The sequence below is a fragment of the Physeter macrocephalus genome, chromosome 5, assembly GCF_002837175.3.
Source record: "Physeter macrocephalus isolate SW-GA chromosome 5, ASM283717v5, whole genome shotgun sequence".
Taxonomy (NCBI): Eukaryota; Metazoa; Chordata; class Mammalia; order Artiodactyla; family Physeteridae; genus Physeter; species Physeter macrocephalus.
In genome coordinates, this window is record NC_041218.1 from 48488269 (window position 1) to 48514634 (window position 26366).

General features: G+C 41.2%; 1 protein-coding gene across 1 annotated transcript in view; it reads left to right on the forward strand.

The window, feature by feature from the left end:
* CPVL (carboxypeptidase vitellogenic like) overlaps positions 1-26366 on the forward strand; it is a 108579-nt gene that overhangs the window by 70628 nt on the left and 11585 nt on the right. Inside the window, exon 12 of the mRNA XM_024130372.1 lies at positions 11592-11774. Within this exon, the coding sequence (XP_023986140.1) occupies positions 11592-11774 (183 nt within the window). The remainder of the gene's footprint in view (positions 1-11591; positions 11775-26366) is intronic.

Here is a 26366-nt window from a genome sequence, read left to right on the forward strand (position 1 = left end):
CTCTCTGGCTCTTTGGATGAGGGCCTACTTACTGTCACTCTAGTCCTCTCCTAAGAGAAAGGCAAAGTAATCTTCATCCACAGAGAACTAGAATTTTCTCAAGCTGGAAGGAAAATTTGTTATGGGAGAAGTGGGTCGACTTGTCTCAAAGGCCAGCCCGAATCCAAAGTGAGCTGCACCTTGCTGCTTGGTGAGTACTCTACGGCCTCTCTAAGGCCTCTCTTCCCACTGTTTATAGTCCTTTGGGAGCTTCCAGGTGCCTCTACATTAATGCTTTTTCCAGGTGGTTTAGCATTCCTCCTGCAACAAGACCACTCTGCTCTCAGCTGGCCCTCAGGATAACTTCAGCAGGGAGGTCATTCCCTGTCCTCCCTGGGCACAACGGGTAGTAGAGCAGCAGTGACACTGTTTAGTGGCGGGGGCTCAGCTTTCAGGTTTTGTTCACCCTCAGAATCCTTGGTGAATCCTTTCAATTTTATGGCGACAACTATTGTTTTTTTGAACTTGAGTGATGTTAATAATGTTGGGGAACGGGATGCTGGGAGGGGGACTTGATGACAAGGGGTTTTCCTGTAGCTCCTACCTATCTCTGCCATAATGATTGAGACTGTAGGAGCATCTTCCACTCCTCCATAGGAAGTTCTTTCTGATTTGCTTCATCCAGCTTCATGAACTGCAGATCACTCCTCTAAGAGTGGCTGTCCTTGGAAGTTAACTGCTGTCATTTGGCAGCTGTTGACAAAGGGACCAGTTTTCTTTGCAGGATATACCAAATCCAAGGTATATGGCTGCTGTCCAATAGAAATGCTAGTCACATATAGAGTTTTAAATTTTCTAGAAGGCACATTAAAAATATCAAAAGAAACGGATGAAATTAATTTAATAACATGTTTTCTTTAACCCAGTATATCCAGTATGTTATCATACCAGCATTTAATCAATATTAAAAAATTCTTGAGAGATTATACATTCTTTTCTTTGTAGTAAGTCTTCACAATTCGGTGTGTATCTTACAGCACATCTCAGTTTGGACTAGGTACATTTCAAGTGCTCACTGGCCAGGTGTGGCCAGTGGCTACTGTATTGATGAGTGTGAGCCAATTCCTATAGACTTAAATATTATAAATTATAGCAATTCTTGTTTGCTTTTTGGGGATGTTTCTTGTTGGTTTGTTTTATGTGCAAATGTGTACTGGTTAATTAAGTACATCTAATAATGTGGAAAGATAAAGAAATTGGTTCCTCAGCCCACTTTTAGTAGAGTGATAACATTGGCAAGCATGGGGCAGTGTTTGGAGAGGACCCTTGGCAGGACCTTGAAGCTGACATTCTGACAACCAGGGAGGACGCTCCTCTCTGGAGAGACTTGTCTGGGGGAGAGGCAGGCCTGCTCCTGGAGCACTTTGAGTTCATTAAATCCAGTTACTGAGGATGGACAGTAGGTGAGAGGTGATGGTTAGAGGTGAGGAGATCAGAAAAGGGCTATGAGAACAGACCCTGAAACAAGAAGCAGAGCAAAGGACCCCCTAGAGTGGGCCCCCCAGGACTCTTCTATTCAAATGGGAGGAAAATATTATCCTGGGTCATTATTAAAAGTCATGTTAACTATGCTGTTCTAGGTAGTTAAAATTTTTCAAAGATCCCTGGGTTGGAGTGATGGCTCACTGGATTATTTTCAAGTTGGCTTTGCTTCTTGTTCCATTCTAAAAGCAACTAAATTATTTAGAGTTAAGTTGCAAGAAAGCAGGAATAATTTTCTTTGTGTAATCACTGGACACTCACTATTATCTGTGTAATCACTGGACACTCACTCAAACTCCCTGCCCCACTCTCATTTTTCTTTACTCATCTTGGCAAAACCAGCTGGTAGGGGAATGGCACGAACATGGGGGTGTTTATTCTAAGTCCATTTTCTCTCTTTCTTTGTCTTCCTTAAACTTGGAAGCAAAATATGTCTCATTTGAAGAACGACATGGTTGCAGAAGTGACTACTGTTTCATTCAATGCTGGCATTATTTTTCTGCCACAGTCTCCTCCAGGCAGGCCCTGGGGACTCAGGCTTCCTGAGTGTTATAGCCCTATATCCCTGCAAAGTCACCAGGAAGCAGTAGGGCCAAAAGTGCGAGCGACGGGCAACTGGGGCCCAGGCGTTGTTCCTGGAAGAATAACAACTCTGCCTCCAGTGGGGAAAATTGCTAAACGTTATACTATATAGCTGAAATTGTTTTTCTTTTGCAGCTGAGCTTTTGAGAAACCCTTGGCAATTGCCCTGGGTTGAGTTGGATATTAATGAAATTAATTCTCTTCTATTTGGGAGAAAGTTACTGGTGGGTCATGCTAACTGCTCCAGGCAGAAAGAACTCCTGGCTATGTTGGAGTTTGTAATAGAAGAATGATAGGTAAGGCAGCCAGAAGAGGAAGTGTGGAGGGCTGCTTTGTAGGAGTTTCATTGATTTAGCATCTGTAGGGAAGGCTTCTTTTTAAAAAAAAAAAAATTTTTTTTTTTGATTAGCGAACAGGAGAACATTCAAAACTAAGACAGACAGCAGCCAACTGGGAATGCTGTGCAGCCTGGAATAGCTTAGGCTGTTTCCCCAAACAGGAAACCACAAAATGTTAGAGATTAAGGTCACTGGATCATTGGGAAAAGAGCATAACTTTGTCTGCAAAGTATTATGATGGATTGTAAATGGGCCAAAATATAAGCATAAATCTTTCGTTTAAAAACGCAACAACAAAAATCCAGCCTTCTCACAAAAGCTCAGTTTGCTTTCCTGTTGTGCTGAGAGACCAAAGCCTCCTTCTGTGGCATCTCTGTAATTTTCCTAATAAGTAGGGGAGGTATCGGGGATTTAAAGAGAAAGGCTTTGTGTTCTCTGTCAGCAACACGTGTGTTTCGGTTTGGAGTTTTAAAAAGGTAAAGTTTAGACCAGAAAGTGGGCCTCATGTGATTTATTTTCAGTCTTATGCTTTAATACAGGCAACAATGAAAATATAACAAAATGCACATTTATATACATTTTTGCCCCAAACCCCTTCTTTCAAGTGTTCGCAGGCACCATCAAAAACACAGTTGTCTCTTTTCTCCTTTGAGTATCATCCCTTGTCCCCCAAACTTACTTGAAGTCAAAATCTGAGTTTAGAGGGTGTGGGATCTTCTTAGTTGAGTTGGCAGGTAAACTGGCATGCAGCTATCTTTAGCTGACACAATTGGATGCTTTATATCTGCCTGGAAAATATCCTTCAGAAGCTTATACTGTGTAAAATAGGGTTAATCATCATCTGATTCTGTTCACTAGGTCTTTCCTAGAGGGAGGTTTTCTTGCTGAGAGGGTGAAATCCATGAAAAAACTACTGATTTATGTACATCCAGAACCTGAAAAGTTTATGGTTTGAAATGTTAAAATGATTTAGATTTTACAAAGATTTAAGTGAAACTGACTTTTTTAAAGTCCTCTTTTTAAGGAAAACTTAGAGAACGAAAGAGTAAACTTGCTTTTCCTCTTTTGATTATTCACTATATTGAAAAGTTAAAAAAATATCTGGAGTATAAGGAGGACAGGGTCACATCTTTTCATGTCTGTTCTCTTGGTGCCCAATCCTTAGGCTCACCACAAAGATTTACTGTCGAATAAATAGAAATTTCACATGAGCAGATTAAATAAACAAACAAATACATTCCATGTATAAGTGAACACGAACTCTTTTCTCCAGCTCAGACAAAAGGCCACTTCCTTTCCAGATGGAAGTGAAACTTAGCTGAAGAAAATGAAATGAATGAGTAGAGTTGGATTGAGACTTACTGATCTTTCTTTTCTACCCATGACAGAGACAGGGATACAGAGGAATATGTTTCTCTTCTAAGAAGAACGATAGCATAAGCATTGAATAAATGACAGCTGCCCTTGCACCTCTGTTGGGGGTGAGGGAAGGACACTCAGGAAGGGGTAGGACTGTGTCTTAGGGAGATAACTATTGCACAGCCTGCACTCATTGTGGCCGGGTGGAAATATAGGCCTGCCGTGGTCAGATCTCTGGGTATTTAAATGATAGCATCTAATTGCAAAAACAATAACAACACCATGTGGACCTAGATGAATATATCTGCAAGCTAAATGCAGCCAATTGAAAACGTTTGCACACCACTATAGAAATTTAGTTTTCAGATTATTCTTAATAAAGAGTAACAAAAACAATAATAAAACCTTGCTCTTCAGCTTATAAGATATTTTTATAACTAGTATCCCATGTGGTCCTCCCAAGAACTCTAGGATGTAGATATTCCACTTCACAGAGGAGAAAATTAAGGCTCAGAGTGTGTAGATGACAGCTCCAAGGCACTCAGTAGCACAGGCCTTGGGAGGCTGAGCCAGGGCTGGAGATCAAGACTCCTGTCTGCAAGTGTCATATGACTTTTATAAGCCCCTGCCATTTGTTTTATGAAATTGAGAACCTAGTGCAGTTACATTAGAACTCTTGCCATCCTAACAGTTATTCTAACTCTTACCTCCAAAATCACAATTGAAATCCACAGGTAACATCTCATTTGGAAATTGTGGAGCTATTTGAATAGCTATGTTGAATTATTCAAATACGATGATAATAATAGCTAGTGTTAACTGAACACTTACTATGTGCCTGGGACACAAAGAGCTTACATGCATTATGTTATGTAATTCTCCCATTGACTCTCTCTCATACATGTTTTCTTCTATCCATTTTACAGATGAGGAAACTGACCTCTAGACAGGCTATGTAACTTAATCAAGGTAATCCTGCTAGTAAGTGGCAGAGCTGGGTTCAAACCCAGCTACAGAGCCTGTGCTCTTAACTATACACATGCATCCTTCATTCCAAAGAGTCATGCTTACATTTAAGTTTGCTCCTTGCATGTGTAATTACAAAGAATAAACCACCTGTTCAGTGTATTCTCTGGGCCGGGGGCAGCGGAGGGAGCGGAATACACTGAGCAGTGTGGAAGAGGGGTTAGAAGCACACACTTTGGACTCAGGCAGATCTGAACTTGAATCTCTGTTACCAGCTGGCTCACCTCCCTGCATCTCTGTCCCTTTGTTCCTAAAATGGCATAAATAACACTTGCCTTCTGGGGCTGTTGTGAAATCATGGATGTAAAACGCTTAGCACAGTTCCTGCAACATAATAAGAACAATGAGAGAGTTCTACTATTCCAAAATGTCCTTTTAAAAGCTATACTCTTAACCATACTTTTCTAGCATTTAGGTATGGGGAAATTTCTTGGGCTGCTTCAAAATTACAAGTTCCTTTTAAAGGGTAATTTATAGACTTATGGCTCTGAGTACCAAGAAAAGACTGCTGAGACACCATGCCCAATGTGTGTAAAATTAGTCATGAAAGGCATGTTATTTCATGCATTTGAGTACGTAGAGTTCAGGTTTACCCTGGCTGGATTCCCTCCTACTGTCGGCCTTTGTCTAAAAGAGTGAGACTGACAACCAAGTATTTGACACAGAAGGACCATCTGCATATTTTGAAAGTTTATTCTAGAAGAAGTTCTTTGTTGAGTCAGTCTTCCAAGTCATTATCACATTATCAACCTACTTGAAAAGGAGGACTATTTTTACCTAACTCCCCCAATTTGTATCCAGTGCTGTGCTTAGAACCCTGTTCATATTTTCTCATTAATTCTCACTACATTGAGATGTAGGTCTCACATCTACATGTCCAGGAAAGGCAACCACAACTCATGGAGGTTAAACCACATGTCCAAGAATTCCCAGTTACTGCATGCTGGGGCATGCGAGGCACTGGTCCAATGGTGTATGAGTTTGGATTTCATGCTTTTAGCAACAGCAGCAACTGTGGTTACTTGAAGCATGAAAAGAACTGGTCAGAAGACAGGATAGGTCACAGAATTCATGGACAGACTGAAAAACTAGAGTGAGGAAAGATAGGGGCCAGGGAAAACTCTGGGGATCCAGGTAGCAAAACTAATGGGCAGACTCATCAGGGAACCCTGTGTCATTCTGTCCACAATCCAAATTCTAGGGAGAGAGCATTTGAGTGCCCTAGCTTAGGTCACATGCGCATCCCTTGCATAGAGGAGGAAGAACACTGATCGCCAGCCTCCACTAGGGCTGTATCCATTGAGGGAATGGGAATACAGTTACCAGGGGAAGGGGGAGTGGACCTGGGCCAAACAAAACGGCAATCACTATACAGCATTACAGAAAGCCTTTAAAGAGCACAATTGCCTCTACTCTGCAAGTGTCCTTACGTCTTATGGGGTGTCAGGCACTGTGCAGGGGCTGCAGGTGGAGTGAGGGCTAAGAGAGCTCTGTTCTTCAGGAGCTGATGCTGTTCCACAGCTGCTTAATCAGGGCCCGTCCCTATAACAGAAGTGAGGCATCTGTTGCCAGCTGAGTAATGTCCTTGCACACATCCTGGTCCATAGAGCCAAAGTGAGGAATGAGAGATGTCTCCAGAGTTGGACAAACAGATGAGATTGTTTCTGAACCGGAGATGTGAACTATGTCTCCTTCTCCACCAACGCTCTGTTTCTTAAGGCTTGGAGTAGCACTTAAACATGTAGCTGTGGGGAGTCAGTAAATGCTTGTTGTTTGCAGGAATTTAGCTCCTTTCTTAAGGCGTTTTAGGAAGGAGTTCGGAAGTGTGGGATCTAGGATGCATTCTGACGCCTCCCTGTGTCACGATTTCCTTTACAGTAAAGTGGAGGCGGGCCTTGTAATACTTCTCATCCCCACCCTGTGAAGCTGGATGTGAATAAAGCCATGTGTACATGAAAACACTTTGAAAAGTAAAGAACAGTAAAAAAATGATTTCCTCATCTCTTCCTTTTGAAAAAAAAAAAGAGAGAAAAAGAGAGATGCTCGTAATCGAGATCACCTAGTGCCATCTTTTGTAAATGCTTGAATTCTGGAATGAGTTTTTAAGATCATCTATGACTGAACTAAAGTTATGCTGTTTACCTAGTTGTCATGAAAAAAAACTGAGAGCTAGTAATACTTGAGTTAGCACAAATTATTCCCCAATAAAGACCCATCTTTTGCCAAATTGAGGTGTCCAACCTCTTAGTGTTATCGTTCTTTTTATTATTTTTTCGTTATGGAAGCATCCCAACATACCCCAAAAACTTAGAAAATAGCCAAGTTAAAACAAATCGCCCGGGCTTCCCTGGTGGCGCAGCGGTTGGGAGTCCGCCTGACGATGCAGGGGACGCGGGTTCGTGCCCCGGTCCGGGAGGATCCCGCATGCCGCGGAGTGGCTGGGCCCGTGAGCCATGGCCGCTGAGCCTGCGCGTCCAGAGCCTGTGCTCCGCAACGGGAGGGAGAGGCCACAGCAGTGAGGGGCCCGCGTACCGCAAAAAACAAAACAAACAAACAAAAAAAACAACAAATCGCCCATATTTTGACTTCCTTAACTGCTAGTATTTTGATGTATTCTTTTCCCAAGTTTGAAGCATCCTTTTAAAATATAGTAATTATAGGGCTTCCCTGGTGGTGCAGTGGTTGAGAGTCCTCCTGCCGATGCAGGGGACGCGGGTTCGTGCCCCGATCCGGGAAGATCCCACATGCCGCGGAGCAGCTGGGTCCGTGAGCCATGGCCGCTGAGCCTGCGCGTCCGGAGCCTGTGCTCCGCAACTGGAGAGGCCACAACAGTGAGAGGCCCGCATACCGCAAAAAAAAAAAAAAAAAAACAACAACAAAAAAAAACCACATAAAATATAGTAATTATAGAGCATGAACAGTGGGATCATAGTTTTTCATTGATTTTTTAAATAAGTATTTTTCCATGTCTTCACATCACCATCAATTTCAACAAACTAACCAGTCAGACCTCTTACGTAGTAAAAGAAAAGCAAATTCTCTAAAAGGAGTGCCTCTGCTCTTTAACTGAGGCCTCACAGCTGACCAGAAAGGAAAGTGAGGACACTAGTTGTTCAGGGGTGCTGCCTGGTGTGTCCCTGGAAACCTACTCCAACCAGCGCTTTCCCTGCCCCTTGTTTTGTTAAAGTCACTCCTGACAAGGGAAGCGTAGCTAAAAGCTGCATTCATTTCTGTCTCCACCTCTCTGTCTTTACACCCTGTTGCTTAAAATACCAGCAAGCCTCAGGGGAAGGTTTGCCCCAGACTGTCCCAGTTTTAGCCTGCAAGCCCTGCATCCTGGGAAACTCCTCCGTCCAGGGCAAACTGGGACAGATCACCCCACCAGGAAGAAGTGGGCGAATGTGTGCAGATCCTTCGTAAGTGGCCAACCCGTTGCGGTTTAAGCCTTGTCCTGGAACTTCTCTGTCTCTCAGGATGTGGGTGGGCCAACACGTGCCCTCCAGCTTCAGAACCACCCAGCCCTGTGCTACACCCACCTGGCTTCTCAGCTCACTGTCACCAGATCCTGGGATACCTCACCCACTCACCCAGCCCTGGAGGCACCCAACTGGGATATTCCTGTGGGGGCTGAAGAGAGTAAATGTGACATTTAGATAAAAATAGAAGCTCTGGAATTCTTATATTTAAGGCAGCCTTAAATGCCAGCTCTGAAATCACTTCGCTTGATCATTAACCTGATTTCTTTTTTTGTTTCATTTGACTTATGTGCCCTTTAGTAGTTAAAATTGTTTTCCTTGCTTTGCAAAGGAAGGATTTCCATTTGTCCCCGAAAGTAGGTTTTCTGCACATCACATGCACAAAATTATGCAGTCCAGCCCTTCACTGCCTCATTCTGGAGTGTTAGTATTCTTGTTTATGATGCCTTGAAAAACAAGGGAAATGGCTCAGGGATGGGCTTCGTTTCAATTCATTTCAACAAACGTGTACCCTAATGCTGTACATATCAGCCTGTTTTTGCTGTAACCTGTGGATTTTGCTATCATCCCTCAAGGATGAAAATTCAAATCAGTTTCAGAATATCCTGATGATAGTAAGGTAACAATTTCCTGATGACACTCAGAAAGATGCAAGCTTCACAGAGTAGCCACGAAGAAGAAAGATGGCTACATACACTTGTGTGTGTGCTAGTTAATCAGCATCTTTTCACTGAATTCTAGAAGAATTCCTTTATAGATGATTATCTTCGTTAATCAGCTATAATCAGGCCTTCCTAGAATGATGAAGTATTTAAGCCTTGTTTCCTGGTACAGATCATGTGTAATTGTTTCCATACTGTTGGCAGAACAGCTGTAGGAGTTTTGCATGGGCCATAAGTATTCAAGGTCTTTGAGGCAATTTCTTTGTATAAACAATGCAAATTTTTATTGCTATAGTTGAGTTTTTGAAAGAGGCTTTAAATCCATCAGGATTTTCTGTAAGGGGGGGGGTCTTCATAGGAGAGTGGATGTGGTGCTGATGACTGAGTAACATGAAAGACCCTGTGTTCCGATAGGTGAGGCCCAGGGCTCTTTCATCTTAGGCTGAATCCTGGCCCACTGCTGCTTGAGGATTTGGAGTGTGTAAAAGTCCTGGGCTTTTTAATTATGTATAGCCTTTTAAGAAGCCTGTACCAGGAGGGCAGAGATGGAAACATGCAGTGAAACATTTTATATCCAGTTTGAGGATTCAACCAAAGGTCTTCACTTGAGTCAAACCAGAGCTTCCAAATAGATCAAAGGTAGCATGGAGTTGAAGAAAATCTCTTTGTTGGTGGTGAAGTGACAATACCTTATGAGAATCAACAAGTGTAAAAAATAGCCTAAGGAGAGTAGAAAACAAAGGGGAAAATTACTCAGATTTCCACCACCAAAATTAATCAACTCTGTTCCTTTTTTTAAAAGTTTCATTCCATATATGTAAATAAGTATGTCATATGTCATAAGTATGTTATATATCATAATTGGGATATATATTTGGCATTCAGCTTTCATAATTAACATTATGTGATAAGCATTTTCCACATTGCTTCGTGGTTTAGTCCAACAGTTTATTTATTTATTTTTACCACACAAAAAAAATTTATTTACCGAGAATAAATGAACCACAACTATTTTGTGAGAAAGCTGATGATGAACAATTTTTTTAAAAATCAGAATTCTTCTGGCATTATCATCCACTGAGTTTGCACTTACACTATAAACAGATATAAGATGGGCATAGTATATGAGGCAATAATTTTCAGACTTTATCAACAGGCAGTAAAGAGCACAGATCCAAAGAGCAGGGAAATAAAGTCAGTGAGCCCCATAATGTGCACTTCTGGAATGAAAAATGGGATGAGGAACACAAGCTTAAGATAGCCATCTCCCTGAATTCAGGAGAAAGAGGCTGGATTTAAGGAGAATGAGGTGACAACTTTGTAGTCCAACAGTTTAAATGGCTTTGCAATATCCCATAGAATTTCTGTACCGTGGTTATTTAACCACTCACTAATATGGAACTTTTAGACTGTGTTCAAATTTGTCATTATAAAGTTTCAGTGGGCTTCCCTGGGGGCGCAGTGGTTGGGGGTCCGCCTGCCGATGCAGGGGACACGGGTTCGTGCCACGGTCCGGGAGGATCCCACATGCCGCGGAGCGGCTGGGCCCGTGAGCCATGGCCGCTGAGCCTGCGCGTCCGGAGCCTGTGCTCCGCAACCGGAGAGGCCAGAACAGCGAGAGGCCCGCGTACCACAAATAAATAAATAAATAAATAAATAAAGTTTCGGTGAATATTGTTAAATAATTTTTTTTTATTTCTTTGGGCTTATTTTCATAGAGTTTATTCCACAAACTGGGATTACTGGGACAAAGTCTCAACATTATAAAGTCTTTGCATTAAAAAGTGATGGTTGCTTTCCTGAAGAGTAATGCCATTCACACTGTCCCCAGTAGCTTCACAACTTCAGCAGCATTGGGTATTATCTGAATATCTTGAAAGCTGTTTGGGAAGAAAAGACCAGAGTTGCCTCAGAGTTTCTCCTACAGTACCCATCAACTTGGCTAAAAAAAAATGTTATCTTAGGCATTTTGAAGGACGTTCCTCATTTTTGACAAGTGGCTATCATATTTAAGAAAGGAGGTCTTTGGAAGTGGCATAGCAGACATGGTTGCCTCCAACAAATAACAAATTTGAGGCACCTGCATCTATCTGTCTGCCTCAAAAAATTATAGTTGTCACTGAAATGTAGGAGGGGAAAGCAACATGGATTAGCAGCAGCCACGAGGGAATGCCCAGCTTGCCAGCTGCTGCAGGGCCTGAAAAGTGAAGATAATCAAATGCAGGCTTCATGACAATCCTAGTGTGTACCATTCCTTAGTTCCACTGAACTGTAACCACAGTCTTCTTCCTTAACATAGCCATACATGCAAGTAAAACCTATATTGCTGGGTAATACAGCACAAATGCTTTTGCAACAAGAGAGATGTATGCAGATTCCTATGAAGAAGCAAACTTTTGGAAGAATGCAGTGGTTGAGACAAGGCTTGAGTTTATTTCAGGTTGTTGGTATATGTAGCCAACTGGAAGAAAGTGACCCTACTGAGTTCCTGGGTTGGCGTCTCTGAGCAGCGCCCCAGAGCAGCTAACATTCCCTTTTCTCTCTTGTGTGCACTATCTGTACCTAGATACATTGACTGGCTTCCCCTGCTGAATCCTGCATTTGCCCATGGCTCAATTTCATTTCAGGTTCTAATCTACAACGGCCAACTGGACATCATTGTGGCAGCTCCCCTGACAGAGCGCTCCTTGATGGCCATGAACTGGAAAGGATCCCAGGATTATAAGAAGGCAGAAAGAAAAGTTTGGAAGGTCCTTAAATCTGATCCTGAAGTGGCTGGTTATGTACGGCAAGTGGATAGCTTCTATCAGGTATGAAAATGCTTCCCGGCGCGCAGGTTGTAAGAATGGGATGATGAGATTGAAATGAAAGCCCGAATACCCATAAGACATGGTCAGCCTTAAGCAAAGTCATACAACAACCAAAAGGTGTCTTCTGTTGCTCTCCTTTCCACGGGGAAGGGTGGTCTGAGTTCATATTAAAATACAAATACTCAATGTTTAAGACAGAAGTTGACAGACAATAGTGTAGGTATTATTTAACAGATAAGGTGACAATTACCAAGATTAAAAAAAAGATAATACCCAACCCCAAAAGGTGAATCATTAATGAGAGAATTGGTCTATTGGGGGAACAAAAGAGAGCGTGAACAAATTACATGAGGAAGATTCAATGTAATCTCCTCTGGCAAACCTATGATCACATTCACGTATTACACATGGAGCCCCAGGACAAAATCTATCTGATGTCCTAGTGTGACCTCTCCTTTAGGGGTCAGATGTTACTCTGGCCAAGCCTGTCCACTGCTTCTCCAGTTTGCAGGTCTCAGCTCCTCGAAGATGAATAGGTCTTCCTTAATGTTTACACGATGATTACACTGTTTACCTCCAGAAAGTTTCTGGAGAAATTAAGAAAGCCCCCTTAGTTTTGCTTAGTTAGTCTCAAGAGGAAAAATTTATTCTTCTGGACTTGATTTTATTCCCCAATTTTTTATGTGAGGCAACACTGGGACCTCAATTCTGTACCTCCAAGTATTTGGAAGAATAGCTTTCTAATGCTTGAGTTTTCCTTTAGGCAAATCCATGCTCCAAACAGAAATTAATCATAGGAATGCTACTTTAAAAGTACTTTGCTTTGGGATTGTAAATGAGAGATCACAAAGTATTTTATCAGGGCCTACTGGGTTATCACCTGAATTACTCATTTATGTTTAAAAACATGATAGGTCCAGCAGAAATTACGGGTATTCTCATGTGAAAAGGTAGCCTTCCTACCCTACCCTAGTCATTCTAACCATTAAATAACATGAAATTTAACAGAAATTTAAATATTACACAAAATGTTAACTACCTTGGACAATGGAAACAGTTGAGAGACATATTTCTGGGCTCAAGTGAAGGTAAACTTGGAAAAGTTATAATGTTACAGTTTCTAAATCAAGGTAAATTATACCAAAGAATTAACTACTGGTGGAATGGCAAACTAAATGACTCAGAGCAGGAAACAGTTCTGGCAGTATATATATGAAGTCTGAAAATGGGACAGGGAAGGACAGAAAGAAGTGTCTGTTTACATGCAGAGAGATCTCAAGAGAGGATGGAAAGTGCCTTGTCAGCCCCGGCTGCTTCTGTAAACTTGAGCGATCTTGAATCTGGTATTGAGTTGGGGACCACAATAAATAGTTAACTCTGAAGACAGATTCCAAAATATTGAAATTCCTGGACAAGTGGAGGCTCTTCAGTTGCAGAAAATAATCTGGACTTAATTTTGTTGTTTATTTGTCTCTTTTTAAGTAACACAAATTATATAGCAATTCACATATTTTTTAAAAAGAGAAAAAGAAAAAATTCAACAATTTCAACATCTGAAATTGCATTTTAATTGATTCATATGTGCACAGGTACAGGTTTTTGCATAATTTTAACAGTGTAATATAAGGTTGATTCTACTTCGTTACTTAAAAAAACACTTACTGAGTTATAACATAATATGGAAAAGTGAACAAGTCACAATATACAGGTAAATGAATTTTTACAAAGTGAACATACCCCTGTAACTGTTACCTAAATAAAGAAATAGAATAGAACCAGTGCCCCTCCCCCTCCCGCCCCATAGTCACTACTCCCCTCCTCCCCAAGGTAACCACTGTCCTGACTTCTAATAGCCTGGATTACTTTTGCAAGTTTTTGAATTTTTATAAATGGACATATTCAGTATGTACTCTTTCCTGTGTGGTATGTTTGCTCAGCTTTGTGTTCATGAGATTTATTTATTCTCTTTTTATATGGTAATTTGGTACTTTTTCCTGATATGCTTAGAAATTTTCAGTTGAATGTCAGACATTAAACAGGTAAAATTATGGAGATAGTTTGAGTTTTTGGCTGATGATATTTACCTTCAAAGAGATTTTGCTTTGCTTCTGTCAGGCAATTAGAATAGAGGCAAGCACCTTTATCAAGTCTGGAATTGAGTGACTTTAAATCTGTACTTTTTGTCTCCCAAAGCTCCATTCAAGTTTCCAGTCTCTTAACTACCACTTTATGCTTGGTTTTGTAGCCTCTTGGCCGCTGAATCAACCATTGCTTTGATGCGGACAGGGCCAGAGAATGCCAGACTCCACTTGTTGCCCTCTCCTTCAGTTTGCAAGCGTGGCCCCTTGTAGTGGGCAGAATAATGGGCCCCCAAAGAGACCCTCCCCCTAATCTCTGGAACCCGTCAATATATTGTATCATATGGAAAGAAGGAATTAAGGCTACATATGGAAATAAGGTTGTTAATCATCTGACCCAGAGATGGGGAAATTATTCTGGATTATCCAGATGGGCGAGTATAATCACAAAGATCCTTATGAGTGAATGAGGGAAGCAGGTGAGTCAGAGCCAGAGAGGGTTGCAAAGATGCTGTGTTGCTGGCTTTGAAGATAGAGGAAGGACCATGAGCTAAGGAATGCAGGCAGCCTCTAGAAACTAGGAATCACAAAGAAACAGATTCTCCCCTAGAGCCTCCAGAAGGAATGGAACCTTGCCAACATCTTAGTTAGCTTAGCCAACATCTTTAGTCCAGTGGGACCATTTCTGACTTCTGACCTCCAGAATTATAAAATAAGAAATTATTGTTGTTTTAAGGCACTTAAATTTGTGGTGGTTTGTTATAGCAACAATAGGAAACTAATACACCCCTTATACCCTGGCTGCCTTGGGTGATCCTCAGGATTTTCAAGTGCGTGTGTTCTGTATTTTGTCCAGCTTCTCTAGTTTTTCTTAGTAGGAGGATTGAGAGCAACAAGTGTCTCTGCCCGTACAGGATGTGGTACTTGCTGTTTTGTTCTTTTAACATTATGTCATACATATTTTCAAAGTTACAGTATAGATTCTTAACTTATTTTTAAGTAATACTCCATTGAATTGATAAAATTAATTTTCTTAATTACCCTCTTGTTGGCCACGTAAGGTTGTTTTCTTTTGTGGCTGTTATTATTATTACTAATTATAAGCTAATTTTCCAACTAATATCATGTGTATCAGTAGTCCTACTGATCTACATACACTATGTAAATACATCAGGCAAAAGATAGATTATGATTTTTTGTGTGCAAAATAAATGAAAGAGAAGAGGCAAATAAAAGACCTGAGTTATAAGGGATGGGCTCATCTACCTATATTTAAGTTCAATAATGATAAAGATAGCTTTCGTTTGTTGAACACTAAATATGTGCCAGCTGTTGTGATAGGTACTTCATGGATATTATCAGAATAACCTCTGAAAATTATATAATATAATTTCCATTTTACTTACATATGAGGAAACAGACTCTGAGAAGGTAAACAGTTAATCCAGAATCATCCAGTGACAGCATTGGGATTCAAACTTTATTCAGTTTGTTCCCAGAGCCTGTGTGCCTATGTCTGTCAGATTGCCTCTGATTTTTAATTGCCAGTAAGGTGGAGAATGTTAACTAAATAGAAGAGAAGAGAAACACTCCAGAAAAAAACTTGTTTATTTAATCTTTTCACATGTTTGAAAGACATTTGTTAGGCGTTCCTTAGGGGCAGTATAAAAAAAAGATATTTGTCAATACTCATGAGGTTCTAAACTTACCTCCCATGATTAGAATACAGTAATACTTTGCCTGTGGCTAGAAATGAAGAAATATTAGTTTAATAATGAAATGCCCACACTCTTTTATTTCTGACTGCATCCACCCATTCACTGACTGGATGGTCTGGCTGCTATAAGATCAGCAGACTGAATATGATAATAAAGTCTACTCTCTCAAGGAGATTTTACTCAGAGGAGTGAAGAAATAAAGGCAGAAAATAAGCAAATATAGACATTCACAAATCAGATCATGCTAGAAAATAAAACTGGATGATGTGAAAGAGCTGGTACAGGGACTACTTTGGATGGTGGATCCCAGAAGCCTCACTGAAGAGGTGAGACAGTAGGACATGAAGCAGCCTCCATGTGCAGATGTGGGCCGGTGTTTCCATGCAGAGAATGTCTAAATGTGCCAAGGGGCAGAAATAAGCTGGATGTGCCTGAGGAAAGGAAGGAGGGCCAGTGGATCTGAGGGAGGAATAGGGAAAGAGGGGAAGCAAAGATGGAGGATTGGCTGCGGCCATATCATACGGGACCTGGTGGGTCAGGGTAGAGTTTGTACTCAGAAAGTTAATCACATCCCATAGACAGAGCTCTAAACTTCTTGCTCTGGTTTGAGATCCCTTCCAGTACAAATTCTGAATATATTCATGCTATCCTCTTTGGTATCATTACCCTCTACACACACACTCTTAATTGAGTTCTTTCTCCCACAAGGAAAAATTTGCTTGTAGACATCTTTCTGATGGGGAGATTTTTTTTACCTCAACTACTGACTAGTTTAGGAATGATCATTGTTACTGAATAAAACTGTATACAGTATTAGGTTGTATGGATATGTGTTTGTGTATGTGTGTTGTACATGCGTATACCTATAACATATGCAGAGACTATGTAACAGAGTTGTTAGAGACCACTATGGAGTGGCCTCTAATACTATAATAGACTATTATAGTGGTCTCAGTACTATAATAGAGTATTATAGTGGTCTCATTACTATAATAGAGTGTTATAGTGGCCTCTAATACTATAATAAGAGTGTTACAGTGGCCTCTAATACTATAATAGAGTGTTCTAGTGGCCTCGAATACTATAATAGAGTGTTCCAGTGTCCTCAGTACTATAATAGAGTATTTGAGTCAGGAAGACCATGGTTTGCCTCCTTAATCTTCTACTTAATAGCTATGTGACCTTGGGCAAGTTTTTCACCTCTCTATACCATGACTTCATCTCCTATAAAATAGGGGTAGTAATAATATCTACCTGTTATGGACTGAATTGTGTCTCCCTAACTTAGGATGTTGAAGACGTAACTTAGGATGTGTCTGTATTTGGAGATATGGCGTCTAAGGAGGTAATTAAGGTTAAATGAGGTCATAAGGACAGGGCCCTGATTCTATGGGATTAAGAAGAGACCGCAGAGAGATAGCTTGCCCTCTGTCTGTCTCGGCCATGTGACGACACAGCAAGAAGGCAGCCATCTGCAAGCCAGGAAGAGAGCTCTCATCAGAAACCCAGTCAGCTAGGACCTTGATCTTGGACTTCCCAGATGCCAAAACTGTGAGAAATTTCTGTTCTTTAAGCCACTCAGTCTGTAGTATCCTCATAGAATTATTGAGGGGATTCAATAAGCTAATTAGCTTAGAGCAGTCCCTGACTCACAGGAAACATTTGCTATTATTATTGTTACTGTGGATCACTTATAAGAATATACACAAAAAAAGGAAAATTATAAATGGTAAAAGTCAAGATCAGGGAAGATGTTTGATTTTCCCTTAGAGGAAAGTTGGAATGTTAGTATTCAGGCCATTAAGGGTAAACATGCATGCCAAGCTGCCAGGGAGCGATGGGCACGTCCTTAACCCCCTGTCCGCCGCACTGCTTTATGATGAGAATCCCACCAGGCGCACTCAGCATGTCCTCCAGATCCTTTGATGGCTGCCTCAGCCACCTGTTATTCTATGTCCCCTGGACCTTCCTTGTGAAACGCTCCAGTGCCTGGCATCACACGTGTCCTGCTCGGCGCTGTGCATGGAATGCCCATCTTGGGAGGCGAGATTGGGGCTGCAGGGCAGCCTGGACCATAGAGGTGGGAAAACGGGTTGACCACCACTCAGACTTGTGGCAAATATCACACTGAGCCCGCTGACTCTTCTGGTGAACGCAGAACACATTGAGAGATGAAATGACACTCCTGTGGCTGCCCAAAACCAGCTAACAAAAGAAGCGAGGCCCACATATGTTTGTGATAGAAGTGTTTTACCACACAGCGGCGAGGGATCTGCATTTTATGTAGGTGATTTTACAGTGCTGGCAGCGCTCCTTCCCCTAATGCCTCAGCGTAGGATTGGGGGTGGTGTGTGGAGATTGGGGGGAAGGGCAGGGATGAAGGAGGGAAAGGAGCTCTGGTGTTCACAAAGGCATTCTCTGTGGACTAAGGATACTGGTCAGATGTCAGGCATCTGATAATGAAAGAAACGGGCCTCAACCATGGACTTGGCTTTTTAGCATTTGACACACAAAACAGAAGCATGTGTATGTGTCTGCCAAAAAAGAAAACTCACTCTCTGCCAAACTCCACAGCTCTTAATTTAAAAATCGAAACCAAAGTAGACTTGTCTCCGGATGGTTCCCTAAACTGTCCACTTAAAGGAATGACAGATCTCCCAGGGGAGTGTCAAGGTACGGAGATGGGGAGCAGTTTCTCCATCAAGGGAGGCCCAGGAAAACCAACCAGCTCCATCAAGCCTTCGGAGATCAGATGAAGAAAGGGTGCTATTTGTTGCCCCTTGTTGGTCTGACCTCCACAATCTGTGCCATTCTAAGACTTGGACCCTCCCTTGTTATATCACCTGGGAAGTCATAGGCTTTTCTGAGCCTCAGTTCGTTCATCTGTGAAATACAAGGTTTGAACTGAGTTATCTCTAAGATATCTTCAAAGAAAGATCTGAAATATATTTTTCATTAATGTCCGGAGGGGCTCAGTTTGCAAGCAATATAGAATAGATAGTTGCCTTCAGAGTGTGATGTGTGTGTTTGTATGACTCAATAGTGTTGCAGTATAGATCAAAGGCCTAATCCTCTCTCTCCCCCTAGCTGGTGACAACCCATGTCCATCACTGTCAAGGGCACCCTGCTGCTCCTTTTGGGGTCTTTCTCTGCCTTTCTCCAAATGTCACAGTTTCTGTTCATGATCTGTTTTGATGTTGCCACTGCTTTTGAAATGCAGGACATTTTGTTCTTACATCACTGAATTGTCATTTCAACTCCAAAGACTCTTTGATGCCACATTTAATATAAAATTTAATCAGAATATAAAATTTTAATCAGAATAATAACACTGATGAATTTCTTTAAAAACATCTTTCTAAAAAAAACTTCATGAAGCTACACTTTCTGGGAAAAGCATTTTTTCTATCTTTATTTCAATGAAAATATTCTTACGGAGATTAATTATTTTCCATGTAAACATTAAAAGGAAGACTTGAGTCCCTGGTCAATTTTCATTCCTATGCGATCATAGTGGGTGTAGCTTCTTCTGCCATGAGTTTTGCATTGTTTCCAACAACTGTGTTTTCCTGATTGCAATTTGAGTCATCATTAATTTTATTTTATGTTTTCATTATCAATATCAGCTTAGGTTATTCAATAATTACAGGATGGATTATCTCCATACTCTAGGTAGCATTTTCCAGTTGAAACAAATTTTAGATCTCATTTTCCAGGTGGGGAAACTGAAGCCCAGAGCTTAAGTGACTGTTCCAAAGTCTCCTACCCATTTTATGTCTGAGCTGAGATTAGATTCTAGGCCCCCTGGCTTCCAGCCCAGAGGTTTTCTACTTCACAGGGGCACCCACCTCTGGAATGATGGATTGGCAGTAGTAAATTAGTACAGTTAAAATTGGAGCCTGCATACATATCTGCCATAATTAAAGCAGGCCTGAGAAATAATGTATTTTACTTCCAGTGTTAGCTGTTAAGTTACATGCATGTGCCCTTCTACAGACAGACAGAGTATCGGGATTTTTAAAAAGGTGCTAGAGCTCAGTAGGTGGTGAGGCAAGGTTCATCCAGTGTTCAGAAAGGTTATAGCTTTACCTGGAAATTTCTGATGTTAGTAAAAGAACAGATGCTGAAATTGGCTAAAATGAACAGAGGAAACATGGTGGGCAGAGCCTCAGAATGAGAGCATACAGGGCAGGGTACAGGCAGAGCACACAGTCTGGTTTCTAATCTGGAGCGTAAAGGGTGAAAGCTGGGAGAGAAGCTGGAAGGAGATCATGGGACCTTGATGGTAGGCAAAGGGGTGAGTGTTCCATTGTTTAAGTAGTGGGGGGCCACTGAAGGGTTTTTTTTTTCCAATTTATTTTATTGTGATAAAATATGCATAACAAAATTTGACATCTTAACCATTTTAAAGTATACAGTTGAGTGGTATTAATGCATTCATAATGTTGTACACCATCCATCTCCACAGTTCTTTTCCTCTTGTAAAGCTGAAACTCTGTAACTAAACACCAGCTCCCCATTACCCTTCCCTAGAGCCTGGCAACCACCATTCTACCCCATCTCTATGAATCTGACTACTCTAAGTATCTCATATAAGTGGAAGCATACAGTGTTTGTCACCGTGGAAGATGTTTAAGCACATTTTCAAAGCTTTGGAAAGTTTAAAATGGCAGCAATAGGATGAATTCAGGGTAGAAAGAGGTCAGAGAAGGAGGATCCCCAGGAAATAAGGAGTCATGTTAGGAGCTGTATTGGAAGAAGGTTCTCCATCTCCTTCCTGAGACCACCTTCTTGATACTTGATTCTGAGGTCCTGAATAGAGGAGACAAGCTTTGTAATGTCTAAGCTGTGAGGACTGATCCCTGTTTGAGACATGGTGTTTCCTGTGTAGTGAAACCAGCTTGAAAGCTAAGTATCCACAGGGGGCACCTGGCGTGCTGGTGTCATCCTGGTGCCTTCCTCAGGCAGCCACAGCGAGTCCCCCAGCCCCCAAAAGCACAAGCCCTGAGCCATGACTTATACTTTGACGTTGAACCAGGTTTGGCTTATGGAGTCCTCAGGACTGTGGTCTGCCACGCTCTTCTCAGGGGCTTCTGCCTGAGTTTCCAACAGGAATCAGACCTTCTGTTAGGGGTTACATACAGAGAAACCAAGGGAAGGAGCCCACCACCCTCAAAGCTTGACTGTTTTGGAGAGTCGTGACCAATGGGAGGCGAGGGGTAATGAGAGGAAGGTGGACTGTGGAGTTAGACCAACCTATGTGAATTTCAGTTTTGCCACTTACCGGCTGTGGGCTGGTCGCAGGTGCATGGGGGTGTCAGGAAGGCCAAAGGAGACGCTAAGGATGGCCACCAATCCTTCAGCATTTGCAAGCCCTCAGGCCAGTGGGTCTGCCACACACTTTCTTATCCACCATTTTATGGAATACTCATAGCTCCCCTGTAAATTATGTGATTGTATTTACTAATTTATAAATGTAGAAACAGAAGTTTCACCTGGAAAACTTGATTAAGGCTTCAAATAGTAATAGTATCTGAGATTTGACAGCCCACATTGTTGCCCTTTCCCCGGCACCGCTGTGCTTTAAGTACCCGTGGAGGCCATGGAGCGGGAAGGATGGAATATTCTGGTTGGCCACTGGACCAAGGCTACAAGTCTGCCCTTGGTGGTGGTGGTGACAGAGGTGGGTAGAGTGTGGGTGGTGGCCAGTGTATTTGGCAGTGCATCCAGTCCACATAGAAGAGGCTGTTTTCTAAAGAAAAGCAGAGTGCTTACACGGAATAGGAGGATGGGGAAAACCTGGTGTGCAGACAGAAAACAATTAACAACTACGGCTTCTTAATTGTGCTTTTCTAAAACTAACATCAACCATTTTGTTTCTTTGACTACACACAACTGAAAAAATGGAGAAAAGAATAACCACAGTCCTTCGAGTGGAAGGGAAGGTCAGGCTAGGATATCATCATGTGCACGGATAATCCACAGAGAGAATGACCGAGCTGGCCACCTGCCTCTCTTGAACTTTCTGATAATTCTTTTTTTTTTTTAATTTAGAATTTTAAACATCTTAGGGAGCATTAGAAACTATTTCTGAAGAAACCAACAGTTCCAGAAAGGTGTTCAGCAAGTCCTTGGTTGCACTGACAAAATCAGAGTAAGCAAAGAGCAATAAATGTAACTATTGCATTCAACTAATTGATAGGGCATGAGAAGTTTAAACAATATTTAATGGAGGAAAGTGACTGTTAAACAGATTTGAGACAGTGATTACTAAATGCAGCTAATTCCTGGGAAAATGTTTTGGCTTTGTTACAGAAATTGTTAAACAGAATCTTCATCTCTCTCCCAGCTCTTAATTTTTACCACGAGGGATGGCCTGATTCATGGGTTCTTTGTCTCTATCTTCCAGACCTGGGGAAAGTTCTTCTGTCCACTTTTGGGAATCAGACTGTGGGCAGAAAATCAGACATAGCAATCAAAACATACCCCTGCCCTCAATATAAAACTTGCCATCAAGAGCTTCTCGGATTCTCCAGAAGCAGGCATTGAGGCAAAGTTTGGAGTGCAAGATATTTATTAGGGATTAACACCTGAGAAAGGAAGGGGTAAGAAGCAGAATTGGCAAATGAGAAAACCAAACTATGATAGAGGCCTGACAAACCTTGGCCAACCTGCAAGGGAGCTCCAGAGAGAGTAGTTTCCATCAGAGTATCTTACATCAGACAAAAATGATCAGGCCTTTATACCCCCCCGCCTCACTTAGTCACCAAATGTGGGATGCCCCGGGAAGGGCATCATTTTGGGGAAAGGCTGTGCCCTGCAGCTGAGGCAGACCCCGAAGGAGCTGGAGGCCGGCTGCTGACTGGACCTTCCCACAGCTGGGCCGCAAGTCCATCCTTGTCTGATGATGCATCTGTCTTCCACAAAGGCCACCGAGACAATGCAGTTGCAAGCTCTCAGGATTTGCGTGGGGGTGGGTGAATAGACAGCAGCAGGCATTGGTGGTTTGCCTAAGGCCACATGGGGTATTGGTCTTCCTTTGTTTGCATAACGTAAGCTTTCAGTTGAGCTCTTAGTGTCATTATGTCTTCTATCTGCATTAGAAAGATGGATCCAGCCTTGTTTTTCAGTTCACATCAAGATTCCAATATAGGAACAACAGATCTTTCAGGGAAAAGAATCAAGAATTGTCAGGAAATATTTCCCTTTTTCAGTTATTTATTACAGAATAAGAAATCTCTCCAAAACTTACTGGCTTACCACAACAATAATTTATTATTTCTCACAATTATGTGGGTGGAATGGGCTCAGTAGAGTGGTTCTTCTCACTGGGGTAGGCCGAGGTCACACACGCAGCTGCATTCAGCTGAGAGTTTGGCTAAAGCTGGGTAAGGTAGTCTCCTAGGTAGTCTCCAAGGGAATCTCCTGTCCTCCAGCGCTCTCTCCATATGACCTCTAACCATGTAGTGTCCTGGCCTGGACTTCACAGCATAGCAGCAGGTATCCCAAACTGAGAAGCAAAAAATGCCTATCCTTTTAAGGCCAGGGTTCAAAAGCCCCAGACTGTTATTTCCATTGCATTCTCTTGGTCAAAGCAAATCACAGAGCAAGGCCAGATTCCTCCTGATGGCAAGAACGGCAAGGAATTTGGAACCATCCTTGTTCACTACATTTTCCTAAGCCATTGTGTCTCAACCCTTGCGAATATAGATTCCCAAGGCCTATTTCCAGATATTCTGACTTTACTGGTCTGGGGTAAGACCTGATCATCAATATTTAATCTTCTTAGGGAATTTAATATGCAGCTGGTTTGGGGGAACCCTAAACTGTGATGTCTTTTGTTCCTCTATTGATAGGGAAATGGCTTCCATCTTGCAGGAATCCTGTGTGGCTTACGTTTGGATAAACTTCCGTTCTGATGCCTAAAGGGTGCTCTAAATCCTGACCTATTTTACTTACTTACAGGCCAACCAGAAACCTGAGAACATAGATTTACTCTTAACAAACCAGCCATTGATCTGAAGCATCACATTTAGAAAAGTGTCCTCTAGTCAACAGTATTTACTGGTATGTCTCTGGTTCTCTGAAATTCTCAGCCAAAACCTTAAACTAAATTTTAAACCTCAGTTCCCTGCCATGCATTGTAGGTTTACAAGTGATCTTTGTTCTCCCAAAATACTGATAGACCATTGGTAATTTAGACTCGTAGAAGAACTCTTTTATTTACTCAAAACATTAGCTTCCTTTTCCCAGCAGCATTCTGTCCCATACTGAAATGATGCGATCCTCATGGGCAAAGTCTTCTGTTACTTTCCAACAGAGATACAACTAGATCAAGCAGCGTCCCCTGTAAACATCATCCAGAAGAGTTCTCAGCAAAGATGTTGCCCACTAGTCACAGTGTGTTTCTGGATATTAATTATTGATCAAATACTATTGATATAATAGATTGATACAATTAGTTCCATGCCAAAGCAAAAATAAAAATGCAATGATTTAGACTGAAGCCTTATCAGGAGTAAACTTAGCACTTCCATTAGGTGATCGTTAGGTTATTTAATAGATTCCTAACCTGGGGTAAGGGTTTGTGGTTAGGATTCAAGGGGTCAATGAACTTAGAAGGGAAAGAAATTGCATCTTTATTTTCACTAACCTCTAACTGAATCATCATTTCCTTCCATTATGAATGTAAGCAACAAACCACAGCAGTATTAGCAGTGCCTTTGACTTTGTCACCATAGAAAGCAGAGATATTTTCATATCAAATACAGATGCTGTTGCAAATAGCTAGAAACAGTGCTTATGACCATCACTACTTTAAAGTTACAGGAGTTATCAGACCCACAGGTTGCTCTTCTATATGTGTTCATATAGAAGGATGTATGTTGATGTATCACAAATTCATGTTTAGCTGTTTTGAGCATTTCAATGTAATGGCTTCATTTGTAATCTATAATATATATGTCTATATATTATGATATGTATCATAATATATATATGAGTGAATCATGTATTTAAAAACATTATTCTGAGAGGTATCTATAGGCTACACTAAACAGCCATAGGGGTCCAAAGCACACAAAAGACAAAGAACCCATGGATTAGACTATTTGAATTGTTGAAAATAATTCATAGACTCTCCCCAACCCAAACCATGAGGTTACCTTTGGTAACCTCAGATTGAGAAGTTATGAGCTTGAATTTTATTTATTTTTTATTACCTTGGCGATTCTCACTACTTCTATTATCACCATACTCAAGTGACATTATAGTTTAGGGATTAAGATAATGAATACTGTGTTAGACCTGGATTAGCTCCCAGCTCTACCACTTACTAACTGTGTGACCTTGGGCAAGTTACTTAACCTCTCCAAGAGGTTCCTCATCTGTAAACTAGGGTTGATATTAATACCTACCTCTCTTGCAGAAGGATTCATTATTAGAATTAATTAAGATAATGCTAATTTATTACTTGACACTCTGTCTGGCATCTAGTAAGCATGTAATAAATATTTATTTTATTGTCTTTGTTGACCTCTCCTAGCATGAATCTGTTTTCACAGGGCAAGACGCTTCCCCCAACCCCATCTAACAGGGTCCTTAAGAGATATTATGTCTTAAAGGCTCAGATGATGAAATGGGCTGAGTATTATTCATCAGATAGGACTAGAAATACTGAAGTTGTATCCAGTTTTCCCTTCACCAGAACAAGGAAACTGTCTTGATGAGAGATGGAAGAAGTAGAGGGGACTGGGGAGGTGTTCCATGTTTTGCTGCATGGCAGTCTAACAAAAGTATATGAAAATCACTAAATTGAGTGATGAGATGTTTCTAAAGCATTGAGTCCCTTCTAGTTTAACAATAATCTGAAACATCCCTGTTGACAATAAATGAAGCATCCAGCCTTAATGCTTTTGTTCTGTTTTTTTGTTTGTTCATTTCATTTGTACTGAGCTTCTAACATATAGAAACAGGGAAGAAGGGGAATATAGGAGCTTAGATTTAGAGAGTAAAAAATAATCTAGCAAAAACAAAAAAAACAAATGTTTGGCAACTTCTTGCTCTTCTGCTGTCCAGCATGGAGATGTGGGTGTTATTTTTGTTCCTCTATTTATTTTTTTATGCAGGAACTGGAGTCCCAAGGTTTCCATTCTGGCACCAGCTCTGTCTTCTTGGAGCTGCTTGCCAGAGGGGGACTTCCACTTTTGCTTTTGTTTCCTTCAATTGCTTCTCTGTATCCTCCCCACTTACTGTTTTTAGATTGTAGGGTTCATCTCATCATCCCTGTGTTGGGCAGAAGGGAAAAGCACAACAGAGAACATGTTAAATTTCTTAAAGATTCATTTTTGTGAGTTTGGCTTCATCAGTAGGTGGGTTATTTCTTTTTTAGTTAAAAATTGAGTAATATCCAAAAATACGTATCATACTTGTGTAAGATAAAACAAACAATGATAAATGAATACCCTTGTGCTTACCAGTCATTTAGGAAATGCAGCATTACCAGCAGCCCATCCCCTTCCCTCACTGGCCCTGGAGATAAACCACTGCCCTGGATTTTTTTATCACCCTTTTCCTTTTTTAAAAAAATTAATCGTTTTACTGCAGATATACATCTCCATAAATGATATTTTACTTTTCATGTTTAATTTTATATAAAAGGAATTATTCTGTATGATTTTGCAATATACTTTTGCTCTTCAATTTTTTTTTAAATTTTTATTTATGTATTTATTTATTTATGGCTATGTTGGGTCTTCGTTTCTGTGCGTGGGCTTTCTCTAGTTGCGGCGAGCGGG